Below are 16,122 nucleotides of genomic sequence, written 5' to 3' on the forward strand. Positions count from 1 at the left end.
GGCTCACTACTCTCTTTTGGGGGTCCCTCTTAACCCTTGTATTGTAGGGGCTCACTAAGGCCAATAAGCAGAGGGGGCAAGAAAGTAAGCAGAAAGCAGAGGGAGGAGAGGAGACAGCAGGAATGGGAGCTTGTAGATGACTTCCTGGCATCGTGGTGGCCAGAGCCACCTGCCTGGACTGTGTGAAATCCTTAGATTGCCAGCCCTCACCTGGTCAGTGACCTGGGAACTGGTCACCAAGTAGGTGCATGGTGAAGATACCATCTCGTCATCTTGGGTCATGCCCTTGAGGACTGGCTAGCAGAAACTGTCTTAGTGCCTCAATATCTAGCAACTGGCACTCCTTGCTGAGGGAATGAAGGCCACATCATGGGGCCAAGGATTTTTGACTGCCTGGAACCTGGTTCAACCCAGCCCCAGCCCCAAAGCCTCAGTGTTCACCGTGCTTAAGGTGGGGCAGCTCTAAGGCCATGGGGGTTCCTAGGAGGCAAAGCATGGCCCCCCATCCTTTTCTGCATTTTGGTAAGGACATCTGGGCAGGTGCATGTCCATTGAGGTTTTTAGTGGCACGAATACCACCATGGATTTACTATAGCACTGCCATCAGTGTGCTGCCCACAAGAGTCCCATGACATGGGTGGTAGCCTATCATTTTACAGACAGGAAACTGGTGTGGAGACAAGTACCTTGCCCAAGGATTCCCCCAGAGTAAGTGGGTGTTCCTCAGGTTACTTCGCTGTGACTGCTAACACTGAAAACCGTTCAGAGAAATGAATGCGTGTGGCCAAATTATCAAAAACTTTTCAAAGGTTTTTTTTTTTCCCTCTGCTAATATAAAAGATGTACTTACTGTTTAAAAGAAAAAAAATTTTTTTTCAGTAGAAAATAATTCCACCACCAGAAATCTACCTTCAGTGCAGTTGGAGGCAAGAAGCTGTTCGTTGAAGGCTGAACCTGGATGCAAACTTCTAAATCAGTGAATGGTGCATCCTGAGGTGCACCCCAGCATTGAGACAGTGGAATGTGGGGAGCCTACTCTAAGGAGCTGGAAGGCCACCAGGCTTCCTATTCCTTCCCCTTGCTCATCCCTTGTGCTCTCACGTTACTAGGATCGCGGGGCAGCTTCCGTGAGTCCTCTAGCTTTGTCTCATCCCTCAGAACCCCTCATCCTTCTTTGTGAATTCATCTGCTCAGTGGTAGCTCCATTATCCCACTAAACTCAAAGCCTCTGGCATCTCCTCCTATTCCATCACCGCCTCAGTACAGCATTTCCTGGGGTCAGCTGCTTCTTCCCTTCCTACCCTTCCATGTTTGTGCTCCATTAATCTCTGAAGGATCGTAGTTAGGAATTTAGGTTTTAGAATCGGACCGACCCATGGAGAGTCTCAGCTTCCCTGAGCTTCTGTTTCTTCAGCTGTACAGTGGGAATGCCCATAGTTACCTACCTCCCAGAGTGACTGTGACAATGGAAGGAGAGAATACAAAACACTGAACCTGCTTCAATAAATGTTGACTCTCTTCACATAACTGCTCTGCTTCAGAGCCTCACTGGCTCCCCACGTAGCAGGGTGAAGTTTGGACACTTAGCTAGGTGCCCAGTTCAGGTGGGTAAAGGCTGGCCACTGACATTCTAGGCATTCCCGTAGCTGCCTCTAGCCCATGTGACCGGCTGTGGCTCCAAGCAAAGGAGGCAGCTGCTCTGTGCCCAGCTCCTCACCCTTCAAAATGTGTGCTGAGGGGCTGGCCGGAGTCGTAGGAGTGAAGTTCTTGTGCTCTGCTTGAGCGGCCCGGGTTCGCCCATTGGGATCCTGGGCACGGACCTACTCACTGCTCATCAAGCCATGCTGAGGCAGCGGCCCACGTAGAAGAACTAGAAGGACGTACTACTAGGATATACAACTATGTACTGGGGCTTTGGGGAGGGAAAAAAAAATTTTTTTTTTTAAATGTGTGCTGCCCACACCAGTGGGTCACAAGGCACCAACTTGTCATTAGCCCCTCACCAGAGAGTGTCCCAGTTATCCCACCTCTTAAAGGCTGGTGAAGGGAAGGCAGATGAGGGGAGAAGGTTCCATTTCCAGACAGTTCAGCATTACCCAGTGGATAAACACTGTAATCCACCAAGTACTGTTAAATCTAAGGGTCACCATGGAGACGAGCCATTGGTCAGTGCTTGACAGTCTTGTTTCTCTTTACTGGAGTGGCCAGGACAGGATGGGTAAGGGGAGCACACTGGGGACTCTGCTTCCAGCTAGGAAGAGGGGCCTCCCGAAAGTTTGGACTCGTGGAGAGCGCCGCAGGGACACGCTGCCTCGCAACCGCCGGGGCGCCGTGGGAGGAAGGGCTCGGCCAGGGCGGAGTGTGCGGGTGGGCGTTGGGTGCAGGTCCTCTCCGTCCAGCTCCCTGAGGGCACGCGCTGAGCGAGAGAGGAGGCCGCAGCCCCGAGCTTTTCTGCCTTCGAGGCCTTGGCAGCTTTTGTCCCCGAAGCCCGGAGCACCGGGGCGGCCCTGGCTCAGGCGCCCTCTCCCGGGTGGGGGTCTGCACGCTCTTCGGTAGCCCGCTCCCTGCAGAGGTGCCTGCCTCTCTCCCCGCCCCCGGCCTGGGCCCGCCCTCGCGCCTGTGTCACGGCGGGGCCGGGGGCGGAGAGCTGCCGGGCGGGACATCCGGCCCCGGTCCCTCGCCGCGCCCGCCCGCCGCCCGCTGCCCGCCGCCCCCTCCGGCGCCGCAGCCCGGGAGCCGGCCACCCCTGCGCGCGCCGGGGGCTCCCCTCTCCGATCCCCTCCCGGCGCTGCGGGCCCAACCCTCGGCTCCCGCCCCCAGCCCGAGCCCGCCTCCCAGGCAGCCCTCGGATCGGCCGGTCCGCGCAGGCCCCTACCCCGGGAGCACCATGTTCCCCCGCCCGCTGACCCCGCTGGCGGCCCCAAATGGCGCCGAGCCCCTGGGCCGGGCGCTGAGGCGGGCCCCAGTGAGCAGGGCCCGGGCCGGGCTGGGGGGGCCGCCCCTGCTGCTGCCGTCCATGCTGATGTTCGCGGTGATCGTGGCCTCCAGCGGGCTGCTGCTCATGATCGAGCGGGGCATCCTGGCCGAGATGAAGCCCCTTCCCCTGCACCCTCCCAACCGCGAGGGTGCAGCCTGGCGCGGTTCAGTCGCCAGGCCGGGGAGGCTGTCCCTGGATGCCGGAGACTCGGACTTGCAGGTGAGGCAGGACGTCCGGAACCGGACCTTGCGGGCAGTGTGCGGACAACCAGGCATGCCCCGGGACCCCTGGGACTTGACAGTGGGGCAGCGGCGCACCGTACTGCGCCACATCCTCGTGAGTGACCGCTACCGCTTCCTCTACTGCTATGTCCCCAAAGTGGCCTGCTCTAACTGGAAGCGGGTGCTGAAGGTGCTGGCGGGCGTTCTGGACAGCGTGGACGTCCGCCTCAAGATGGACCACCGCAATGACCTGGTGTTTCTGGCAGACTTGCGGCCTGAGGAGATTCGCTACCGCCTGCAGCACTACTTCAAGTTCCTGTTTGTGCGGGACCCCTTGGAACGCCTTCTCTCTGCTTACCGCAACAAGTTTGGCGAGATCCGAGAGTACCAACAGCGCTACGGGGCTGAGATCGTGCGGCGGTACAGGGCTGGAGCGGGCCCCAGCCCCGCAGGGGATGATGTCACCTTCCCCGAGTTCCTGAGATACCTGGTGGATGAGGACCCTGAGCGCATGAATGAGCATTGGATGCCCGTGTACCACCTGTGTCAGCCTTGTGCCGTGCACTATGACTTTGTAGGCTCCTATGAGAGGCTGGAGGCTGATGCCAACCAAGTACTGGAGTGGGTGCAGGCACCGCCCCATGTCCGATTCCCAGCTCGCCAGGCCTGGTACCGGCCAGCGAGCCCTGAAAGCCTGCACTACCACCTGTGTAGTGCCCCACGGGCCCTGCTGCAGGACGTGCTTCCTAAGTACATCCTGGACTTCTCCCTGTTTGCCTACCCGCTGCCTAATGTCACCAGGGAGGCCTGTCACCAATGACCATGGGTATGGGCCAGCAGCTGTTGGGGACTGGTTTTGACAATGCCAGCTTCTTGTACTGCTGCCTGCCATCCAGAGAAACCCTGGCTCTGGGGCGTGGGGCTTCTCCAGATGCCTGGATGGCAGGGGCTGCCCTCGGAAGTTCCTTGTCCAAGGTGGGTGCCCATAGTGGCTCAGAGAACAGAGTTGGACAGGAAGTCTGGTGTCCCCACTGGGGGAATTTCTTGGGCGCCAGTGTGATCATTCTTGCCCTGGCAGGGCCAGACACCAGTTCGCCAGTGAAGCAACACGTCTGTTCTAAAGACTGGCTCCCAGCCCCCAGCTACAAGGATTATGCCGTCCACTTGGTCCACCTTAATTTAACCTGGGTCCCTCTGGTTCTGACCGCCCATTCATCCACTCCGTGTGCCTAAGGGCTGGAGTCAGTAGTCATGCCTTATCAATGACTTTTGTGCCTTTCTGCTTCAGACAGAGTTTCCTACACTTAACAAGTAAAGAACCATTTTTCCAAGGAAAGGAAAACTGTCAGGGCCCTTGTCTGGTAGCTCCAGGACCTGGCCTTATAGGCATCCAAAGACCCCTGTGCCCAGCCTCTTCTTTGGGGCTCTGGCCACCTGCTCCCTTCCCCCAAGGTTGTGACTGGTTGGTGTATCTGGCTGCCACTTTTCTGACTCATTTATTTAAAATTTATACTTTTTGATAGAACCCTTGTGAAGCCTTTGTTTTTCTAATAGCTGAATTTTTAATAAAGCTGTTTTGTGTACAAAGTCAGCATCTCTGATTCTCCCTTTGAGTTCCTGTGAGTCCAGCAAGTCTCTGTGTCTGTCTCCCAAGGTCTGGAGAGGGAGCTTGCAGGTAGAGAAAGTGAGACAGAGAAAGGAAGACAAAGTGTAATTGCTTGGGCCATTGCCAAGTCCAGTGGGCCATCACCAGGCCATGGGGCCTTTGGGGGCTTCCCACAGGTCATACTGGATCACAGACTCAGCTTCTGGGATGAAGGGCCGATAAAGGGCAAGCCCCATTAGGAATGGCCCAGGTCTGTAGCACACCTACGGGGATTATTCCCTGAAGAAGGGGGTGGGTATGAGACACTGGCTCCTCCTCTTGGGCAGGACTACTTCTTAATTGAGGAGGCCCCCAGATAAAAAAGGAGATCGTTGTGTGAGCAAGGGGAGGTTATTTCTGGCATTGAGAATTACAAGGAAGGTGAGGAGGTTGAGCCCTGGGCAGGCTCTTGCTGAGGTAGGTCCAGAGGAAGTTGTGGGCCATGTGGGAGGAATGGGGTCAGGGCAGTAGAGGACAGGCCTCAGTGTGACCTGTTCCCCCATTGCTCTTCTGAGATCCCAGGCCCACCACGGGATGGAGAACAGGTGGCTGTGCCTGCTGTGCCCATGGGAGAGATGCAAGGCCAGAGCTGGCTCTGCCCTGTTGGTATATTTCATATACCTGTAGGGGAACAGCTGTACTTCAGGGACCTGAGGCAGTCGTGAGAGGTGGTGCCCAAGGGAGTGAGGGAGGGAGGTGGGAAGGGCCCCCTTGCAGATGCCACTTGTACCTAGCCTTGCTATTGGCCTGACTTTGGAGGAGAAATTTGGGGGATGGGGCTTCTATGGGCACTCATGGTTCTCTGCTGTGACTCACCAGGAGGCCTTACCTGATCCCCTGTCTGAGTCAGATGCCCCTCTTCAGGGTCCCCTAGGCTCTAGGGACTTCACTTCAGATAGCACTTACTGTGCTGTGTTGTACCTGCTCAATTACTTGTCAGTCTCCCCAGCTGAGACTGTGAATTGTGGGAAGTTGAGACCATGTCTGTCTTGTTTACCTGACATTCTCAGAACCTAGCCCAAGGGGCTGGCACACAGTAGGCGTGTAGATGGCCCAGCAGAAGCAAGGTGTACATCTTGCTGCAGGACGGAGAGCACTGTGCTTGGAGTCACCCAGACCAATCAAGTCCCAGGTCTACTCGACAGCTGCTCGACCACCTCTCTAAGCCTCCATGTGCCCCGCTGTATCATGGGAATAATAACACTTACCTTATGCAGATTGCTGTGAGGATTAATGAAGACAAAACTAGAAAAAGGGCCCCTCCCAGCACCTGGCTTAATGGATGTTCTTTGAAGTGCTAGTTGAACACCCGATCCCTCAGAGGCCTATGGGGACAGGGGAAAAGCCAGGACACTGTCCACCCAGTGCTGGAGACGGGAGCTGCCTCTGGGCAGAGCCCCTTTGACGCGTGGGTTCACTTCCTCTGCCAACCAGTCAGTCTTTCTCTGAGCTTCTGGCCCCTCAGGAGCCCCCACCCCCACCCTGCCCCCAGCTTCTTCCTCCTTGGCTGGGAACTGCCTCTCCAGACCTACAGCAGCTACTCTGTCCCCCTCACAAGGGCCTACAGCACGGAACCCAGAGAATGCCGGCCCAGCTGTCGTGTTTACCTCGTCTCAAGTAAACCTCACAAAAGCCCAATACCGGAGGCGTTATCCTGTTTTACAAACACAGAAACTGGCACAAGGAGAGTATCCTGCCCAAAGGTGGGGGGGACACGACTGTGGAAGGTGGGGGTAGAGAGAAGAGGGAATAGGAAGGTTAAGAAAGATAAGGTTAAGGAATAATGTCCTGCACACATTCTCCCTCAGTTCTTTCATTCCTTCATTTGCAGAGAATCCAGTTCAGCCCAGCTGACATTTGCCATTGTCTGCCCTGGAGGAGTGGGAAACAAATGAAGTCCTTAATGTGGTTAGCTTATTGGCTACTCTCCTCCCAGGCAGAAAAGAGTGCCAGGCCGCAGAGCATCCTGACAGCTGGAACCCAACACCTGTGGTGTGAGGAGGGGGGTTGGAGGTAAGAAGGAGAGGGACTGCTGAGACAAACTGCCACCTAGCGTCATTTTTTCCCCTAGAGTCAGCCCCTGAGGAACTTAATTTGTCATCTACCTTTCCGTCTAGGAAAATGGACTTTTTTTTTTTATTGATGTCATAATGGTTTATAACATTGTGAGATTCCAGCTGTACATTATTATTTGTCAGTCACCATGTAAAGGCGACCCTTCACCCCTTGTGCCCACCCCGCAACTCCCTTCCCCCTGGTAACCACCAAACTGTTCTCTCTGTCCATGTGTTAGTTTATATTCCACATATGAGGGAGGTCATACAGTGTTTGTCTTTCTCTGTCTGGCTTATTTCACTTAACATAATACCCTCTAGGTCCATCCATGTTGTTGCAAATGGGACGATTTTGTCTTTTTTATGGCTGAGTAGTATTCCATTGTATATCTATACCACATCTTCTTTATCCAATCATCTGTTGATGGACACTTGGGTTGCTTCCATGTCTTGGCTATAGTGAATAATGCTGCAATGAACATAGGGGTGCATAAGCCTCTTTGGATTGTTGATTTCAAGGTCTTTGGATAAATACCCAGAGTGGGATAGCTGGATCATAAGGTATTTCTATTTTTAATTTTTTGAGGTATCTCCATACTGTTTTCCATAAAGGCTGTACCAGTTTGCAGTCCCACCAGCAGTGAATGAGGGTTCTCCACATCCTCTCCAACGTTTATTATTTTTTGTCTTGGTGATTATAGCCAAAATGGACTTCTTAAAAAAAGCCGCCAAGGAGGTGGCAGAGAGTTGTGGGGGTCCAGCTAGCCCTAGTGGGGCCTGCCTTATACTGGGCACTCAGACCAGAGCTGGGGGTGTGTGGCAAGCTCTGGGTTGCCAGGGGCAGGGCAGGGGCATTCTCAGGACTGAACACCTGGGCTGTGTCTTCTTGGAATTCCCCCTTTTCACTGCGTCTGCTCTTATCCCCACATGGAGCCAAGCCCTTGCCACTGCCTGGCACCTATGTGAACAAGGGTCGCCTCTAGAATTCGCTCCGTCATGGACAACCCAGTCCTCCAGGGCACAGGGGGATGGGGCTGGCAGTTATTTAACTTCTCTCACCGGCTAAGGGCGATGAACAAAGAAGAGAGGAGGAGCCCAAAGCCTGGCCTTCCAGGCCTGGGCCCTGACTCCACTTCCAGGGCCTCCAATTCTGGTCCATTTTTCATCCTACCTTAAGCTACTGTCCAGAAATCACCTCACCTTAAATTCTGAGGTCCTTACCCCTCCCTTTCCCTCTCCCACCTCTGTCCCCTCCCTCCAGGAGGGTCCCACACAGGCCCTCTGCAGGAAGCAACAAGATCTGAATGGAACAGCTGACCCCTCCTGCCTGGGTGTACACAAAACCCTCACCTTTCCCAGGGGCCCATCACTAGGGGGCCAAGCCCCCAGGACCCTTCCCAGGGTGGATCCGGTTCTTTTCTCATTCAACCAGCCCGTGCCTGGCTTCAAGCAAGAGGAAAGTCATTGTTTCTTTTTCTGAAGGAAAATACTACTAATTAAAAATAGCTATTCTGAATTGAGAGCTCCTGTGCCAGGCACGCTGCTGAGTACTTTACATGCATCCTCTTCATTCTTACAACAACCCAGCAAGGTAAGTTAAATTATTCCCATTTTATAGATGAGGAAATTAAGCCTAAGTGACTTGGCCAAAGAGATGGGGGGTTGGGATTAAAATCCAGCTCCTTCTAGTGTTTTCTCCTCCATAAGTGAACATGCATTGTAAGTTATCCAGCTCATCGCATTTGCTGATAAACGTGTTCAGTTTTCTCTGATTTTCACACCCTTCTCCAGCCCTCCTTCTCAACACTCCACAAGTGATTCTGTCCACCAGCCTCTCTCCAGCTATTGTAAAATTGCCCAGATTTGCCCACCCTGAGAATCAACCTTACAGTAGAGCTGGACCCAGACGGTGAATATACCAGACTTTTAGTTCGGGTCCTCCGAGAAGCAGATGCCAAGACAGAATTAGACGTGCAAGAGATTTATAGGAGAAAACAGCTGTGAAGGATAAAGGGGGAAGGGAGCAGGAGTAGGCAGTGAGAGCCTGACACGTGTGAAAGGAGAGAGGGAAGGAAGAATTAGGTGGGAGGAGTCTCAGATTACAGTGCAGCTGTAAGAGTGTCAGCAAGGCCAATGGGGAGTCCCTGGCAAAGATTGCCTACTAGAGGAGTCTTCCATTGGGCAGAAATGGGGGACACAGACATTGAGGCAGATGGAGAGGTGTAGAGCAGCTGGGGGCTGTCAGCCAATTACACTTCTCACAGCAGGTTCTCTTGAAGGGAGATGTGAGCAGGGCACCTCGATGGCTGCCATGTAGACCCAACTTGGCCACTCTGACATATGGGCATGTGTTCCCATAGATTCCGTTGTCATAATGACCTTTTCAACAACCAGAAAACAGCTATTGGCCGTGAAAGAGCCTCTAGATGTCTGGGGGCTCCTGAACTAAACTCTTCTCCCTGGTCATTCCTGGCTTTCTCAAGACTGCTGCCCCTGTCTTGGGCATTGGAAGACATGTGCCATCACTATGCCCAAATGCCCATACTGAAATTGTCAGGGTGTTTTCTCTGCAGTTTACTCAACTCGCTGCAGGTTTTGATTATCTTTGGTTTGTGTCATTGTCATTAATTGAGTGGATATTGACGATCATCTTTGCCTAGCTTCCAATTCTCATAGGCTCACATCCTTTCAGCTGAGAGCAGACGCACCCAGAAGTTGAGTCTGGATGCTGAAGCCCCAGACCTCCCAGGGGATATAGTCCAGGCTTCCTCCCAACATGATCATTCAATTGGACTTAAACTCCAGGGGAAGCCTGAGAGAGAAGCCAAGTTCCCCTAAAGGGGTCTTCCATGGACCCACATGCACAGCAGTACCAAGTTTTCTGTAGCATCCTCCTACTGAACTCTTCAGCTTGTTACTGCCTGGTCCTGGACCCATCTGCAGAGGAGTCCCCACAGAGGCAAAGAGGATCACAGCATCAGTCCTGATTATGCCATTGTGAGGGCACAAGGAGGACCAAAGTCAAGCCAGGTCATCCCCTGCCCCTCAACTCCCCCACAGGAAAACTGTGCCAGCTCAGCGTTGGGGTAGAGCTTTGGAGAGCAGAAAAACATGAGGGGCTTCCGAAGCCTGGGAAGGAGGAGCCTGTGGTGCCTCCTGCCACTGGCCCAGTAGTGCCCCAGACCTGCTGGGCCACCACCTCACTGACCGTTTGCAGATGGAGGGAACCCGATATTTGACTTCATGGCAGCCCAGGGGGCAGGTGGTCATCAGGCATCCACTAGATCATTTCTCTCTCCTCAGCCCTGGAGATATTGAGCTGCCCTTGGGGCTCCCACCAGAGCCCCAGGGGCAGCAGAGTCCCAAGAGTCCAAGCACTGTGGCCAGAGGGGCCCTCAGAGCAGTGGCATCCATGGAGCTGGAGATCGGGGTGGCCCCTAAGTGTGAAAGGCCAGTGTATGGCGCTGTGAAAGGCCATAGGCTGCTTGGAGGAAGGCCCTTGAGGCAGGCCCAAGAACAGTGAGGTTGGCTGGGCAGGGATCGGGGGAATGGGGCGAGGCTTTCTGGTTGAGGAGCTAAGCCAAACTGGTGGTCAGCTGACCACTGGCAACCAAGGCATGCCTCCCCCACTCACCCTCTCACTCCCCAATGAGAAGCTATAATGAGCCTCTTCTACAGAAGCTGCTGGACACAGTGGAAGGCCAGTCCCTTGGAAGGGGGTCTCCTGCTGCCTGGGTGCAAGTGTCCAGTAATAAAAAGAGACTGTTCTGATAGACGAAAGAGAGAGCTGGCCTAACCAAAGCAAGAAAGCCAGGCTCTGTGCAACTTTTGGGGAGGGATCTTTGATTTTTGTTCACTGAGACTACCTCAGCCCAAGAACCCACAGATAAAGTGAATAGATGGAGGAGTGAGGGAGTGATAGGCACAAAGGAGGAACAGAACAGTGAAGGGAACTCATAGTCACAGCTCAGATGTCTGGCCCTCCCTGAGGCTTTTCTCAGCTACTGACCCATTAGTCCCTCCCTCCTCTAAAGTTCTATGGTCCCTAGTACACACTTCTAGGAGAGCTTTCAACCCATGGTGTTACTTGTCTGTCCCTGCCCTATAGACCAAGAGTTTCCCAAAGACAAGGGCCAGGCCTTGTTTCTCTTTGTATTTGGTACATAGTAGGTGCTCAATAAAGATTGAATAAGTGGAAGGTCAGATGATTGCATGGATGGATACATGGATGGATGGATGGATAGATAGGTGAGTGGGTGTGTGTGTGTAAATGGAAGGATGGATGGCTAGATAGATAAGTAGTTGAATGGATGCATGGATGGGTGGATTGGTGGATGAGTGAGTACATGGATGGACAGATAGGTGTGTGAGAGTGAGTATGTGTGTACATGTGTGAAGGGGGGATGGATGGCTAGATGGATAAGTAGTCGGATGGATGGATGGATGGATGGTTGGATGGATGGATTGGTGGATGAGGGAGAACGTGGATGAATGGATGGGTAGATGGCAACAAGGGGAATAAAGGAAGAGGAAAGCCTGCAGGAAGAGAAATCAGGAATCACAATGGACATCTGGTGGTTAGCACAGTGCTTCTTAAAAGGAGGAGACCAGAAGGAGAGATGTTCCACTAAGGAAGCAACAGTAGAGGTTTGGGGGAAGTGGCTCAGGCAGGGCTGAGTTCTGGGCTTGCTGAGATACAGGAGGGAAAGAGTACCACCTGGACTGGCAGGAACATAGCCAGGTGAGAGACAGATGTCGTGAAATGTGGAACCAAGATAGGAGCCTGGGAGTTGAGGAGTGAGCATGGGAATTCCCCGAAGGGAGGACCTTCCAATAATCAAATTGCTTCCCTAAAGCAGGGGCTGGGTTCATTTGTTCCTAAGCCATCCAGGCTTCCTAGAGGAGATAGGTCTCAACCTCCAATGGTCACTAGCGGGGGAGTCCCTTGGGGTAGTAAAGACTCAGAGTGATCTGATTCCTGTGTTTCAGTCCAGACTCTGCCACAAGCTTCTGATGAACTTGAGCAAGTCCCTTCTCTAAGTTTTCTCACCTGTCACCTTCACTACCTTACAGGGACTTGCAGACCACATGAGAAAAGGAGTGTTACATGGTATAAAACTGCACAAACAGAAGGCTGGAGAGCAGCAGTGGGATGAGAGCTTAGCAGTCAGGAAGTCCTGGATTCAGATCCTTGGTCTCTTGCTCAGACTTACTAGCTGGGCCAATCGAACAAGCCTCTAAACCTTTCCAAGCCTGTTTCCCCACAGGTGAAATGAGCAAAATAACATCTATCCTGAAGAGTTGTTGTGAGGTTTCAAAGTAAGTCACAGAATATGGCATTCAATAAATGGAAGCTAATATTACATAGAAAGGATTAATCAGGACTATTGTGTGCAATTGGGCTGCTGGTGCCCAGACACAGGCTGGGTGTCTCAGAGGAAGGAGAACCTCTTTCTCACAATGGTACTGTCCGCTCTCGAAGTTCTGCACCAGTGCAGAGGGAGTGCTGCCTCCACCAAGCCTGGGATTAAAAAATGTCATTTCCAGCTCTGCTCTCTTACCTTCCACAGAGAAGTCTGAAGGCCAGGCTCTGAACAAGGCTGACAACCTGGGCCAGGTGGGCCCAGACATCCTCCTCCCAGAGTGTGAGGGGAGCAGCTCCCTCTCTGTGTCAGGAACACTCATCACCCCTTGAGTGGCCAGGCAGAGTGGAGGAGGCTCCAGCAAGGCTCTGGCACCCCGAGTCCTGCCACTATCCCATGCCAGAGCCTGTAATTCCACTGTTTCACAGTCATTCTTTTGGTTTAAGAAATCATCCCCACATAGATACAAAAATCAAAGAATCATAGTAAGAAGCTATCATTTATTAACTGCTTCTTCCTGTCAGGCCCTGTGTGAAGAGATGTCTGTATACCTTTTCTCCTATTTTTATTTTGAAAATGTTCAAACCTACAAAAAAGTTATAAAAATAGTACAATGAACACTCTTAGTCCTAGGTTCACCAGTTTACGTTTTGCCACATTTGTTTTCTGTGTATGTATGTTTTGCTAAACTATTTCAGAATAGATTACAGACATGAGGGTGATGCTTCACCCCCAAAATATTTCAACATGTATCTCCTAAGGAAAAGAACATCCTGCTATGTAACCCAATACCATAATTAAACCTAAGATATTTTACATTAATACAACAGTATAAGTCCACATTCAAATTTTCCCAATTGTCCAGATAATGTCTTCTGACCTTTAAAAAAAAAAATCCAATCAGGGGCCGGCCGGGTGGTGCAAGCAGTTAAGTGCGCGCGCTCCGCTGCGGCGGCGAGCGCGCGGCGGCCCGGGGTTCGCTGGTTCGGATCCCGGGCGCGCACCGACGCACTGCTTGGCAAGCCATGCTGTGGCGGCGTCCCATATAAAGTGGAGGAAGATGGGCACAGATGTTAGCCCAGGGCCGTCTTCCTCAGCAAAAAAAGAGGAGGATTGGTGGATGTTAGCACAGGGCTGATCTCCTCACAAAAAAAAAAAAAAAATCCAATCAAAGATCATGCACTCTGTATTTAGTTGTCATGTCTTCTTAGTCTCCTTTCGTCTGAAACAGTCTCGCACTTTTTTTTTTTTTTTTGGTCTTTTATGCCATTGACTTTTTTGTTTTAAAGATTTTATTTATTTATTTTTTTCCCCCCAAAGCCCCAGTAGATTGTTGTATGTCATAGCTGCACATCCTTCTAGTTGCTGTATGTGGGACGCGGACTCAGCATGGCGGGAGAAGCGGTGCGTCAGTGCGCGCCCGGGATCCGAACTGGGGGCGCCAGCAGCGGAGCGCGCGCACTCAACCGCTAAGCCACAGGGCCGGCCCGCCATTGACATTTTTAAGCATTCAAATCAGTTGTTTTGCAGAATGTCCCTCAATTTGGATTTTCTGGTGATTTCCTCATGGTTGAGTTCAGGTTGACCCGCATGTTTCATCTCCCTAGTGACTCTCTGATGGATTTTACTACTTCACTTAGCAGAAATGGAGGCTGAGGCTCAGAGAGGACTGTCACATGGCTGTGAGAGGCTGACCCGGGATTGGATGCAAAGAGCTTGGTTCTCAAGTCTGTGCTCGTTCCCTACGCTGCCAGGAGCAGCTGCGAAGTTGTATCAGTTGGGTTCTTATGATGGATTCGTTTATCAGCCCCTTTTAGCACCTTGACCATGAATGGAGAGCTGATTTTGACAGGACTTGGTGCAGGAAGAAGAGGGATATCCCGGGGGAGGGGACACCTCCAACCTACTCTGCAGTAAGCCCTGGCCTCCATAGTCAGCTCTAGCTGGCACCTCCAAAAGCTCCTTTCAGCTGTTTTAGAAATTTGACTTTTTCCGCTGCCTTCTAGACCTACAGGGGAAATGATACGTCACATCACACACACACACACACGCATACCACATGCCACACACTACCAAGGGTGTAACAATCTTCTGTGTACCGTTATCACTGAATTATGTCTCGTTGCCTAGCAACCCTAGGGTATTTCAGCCCTTCCCAGCCAGACGGTGGGTAGAGGGTACAACTACGTGACTGGCTTGTTGTCTCTTTCTCTGGAGGTCTCCTGGCCCCACTTCCTCATGACCAGTTGCCTAACAACCAAGGAGGTCCTTGTACTCTGGGGAGTTACCGTCCTCCTCATAGGGGATGAGTAGAATCTCTTTAGCGCCTTTCCTCCTGGCTTGGGGGCCACACAAGAGTGCTATGAAATATGAGGCTCCTCCCACGGATGGGTTCCTGGAAGCTAAGGGGAGGATGCACACTTCACCCTGCAGTGAATCCTTGAAGAGAAAAGAGTAAAAGGAGAAGATCCAGGTAAGAATCTCATCATGCCAGGACAGTTAAGCTTCTCGTGGTATGATGCCACAGAGGTTCAGAGACCTGCTGGCCAAGGTCTCTGAACTGGGTGCTGGGTTTGAGTCCGGCGGTGCTCCTCCGTGAAAGGAGAGAGATGGATGGTCCACATACCTGGGCAGCTCCTTAATCATCCAAGCCTGCAGCTAATCATGAATACGTGTGTATAACTTTAACTGTTTTATTTGGGTAAGATTTAGGCCAAAGATCCTTGCCTAGAGTCTTTGGGACCCCTAAGGGTCTGTGGACAGAATTCAGGGGGTTGGTAAACTTGGGAAAAACTTACATCTTTATTTTCCCTAACCTCTTCTGAAATGTATTAAATATTTTATGAAATATTATAAATTCATAGTTTTATAAAATATTAGTAAAATCGATGACTTTGTCATCTATATAAATCACAGATTTTTGATATCACTTTATAGTTGCTGAAGATATAACAAACTATTGATGATACTCATCACTACTTAGAAATTACAGAATTATTAGACCTGCCGCTAGATCCTTAATGTGTTCATAAAGAAGCACATATCAACATCACATTTTTGTTTTTTAATATTTCAATAACTAATTTTCAATATAATTGGTTTCTTTTGCAATCCTGTGCATTTTTTATGCAAAACATTATTCTGAGGCTTCACCAGACTACCAAAGGGGGCTGTGGTACAAAAAAAGGTTAAGAGCCTCAGGTCTAGGTTATGGAAGTTTCTGTCAAACTAAGACCCAAGGAAGTATTCTGAGGCATCTTCTAATTTTGAATGTTGATGGAAACCTAAACAAATGACCGTATTATATTCCTGAGGGTTGGAACGACTGCCTTATAATCCAGCAGTGCCACACCATCTCAGCTTCCGAGTTTGCATTTACAACAGCGGTGGTGCCAACAAGCTCCACCCAAATTGTTCCGTTCTAATTATAAAGGAACAGAGACAGATCTAGTATGTAAACGGCAATAATACCAAAAGAGAAAAATGGTGGGGAAGTTGGTAGAACAAAGTGTGCTGAACGCAAAGAACCTGCATCCCAGCAGTGGGCACCATAGTCAGGCGGGCAGAATTCAGTTGCAGCAACATGGTATCATTTATCACATAAAATTAATGATTTTAATTTGGATTGTTTTCAGTGGTAATTTTGTTTGAATTTGTCATTTTGTTTTGGTTTTCACAGTAGTATAATGACTGTTAGCATGAGTATCTTGAGCTGCATGTCTTGTACTTACTTGAGTAACAAGCGGACACGAGAGATCTGGGCATTTTTTCTTCTCCTTTACTGGGGGTGTGTTACTCAAGGGTGAAAAATGCTGGGCTCTGGTACTCACTGAGATCGCTTCATGTTTCCTGCTCTGGTTTA

General features: G+C 51.3%; 1 protein-coding gene across 1 annotated transcript; it reads left to right on the forward strand.

Annotated features, from left to right (window-relative positions):
• Positions 1-31: 31 nt before the first annotated feature.
• On the forward strand, positions 32-4,792 carry CHST14 (carbohydrate sulfotransferase 14). The gene has a single exon (XM_004421416.3). It carries the CDS (start codon positions 2,888-2,890, stop codon positions 4,016-4,018), a length of 1,131 nt encoding a protein of 376 aa, XP_004421473.1. The 5' UTR covers positions 32-2,887; the 3' UTR covers positions 4,019-4,792.
• Positions 4,793-16,122: the final 11,330 nt, after the last annotated feature.

Source organism: Ceratotherium simum, chromosome 3 (assembly GCF_057802395.1).
Source record: "Ceratotherium simum simum isolate JZ-2026a chromosome 3, ASM5780239v1, whole genome shotgun sequence".
Classification (NCBI taxonomy): domain Eukaryota; kingdom Metazoa; phylum Chordata; class Mammalia; order Perissodactyla; family Rhinocerotidae; genus Ceratotherium; species Ceratotherium simum.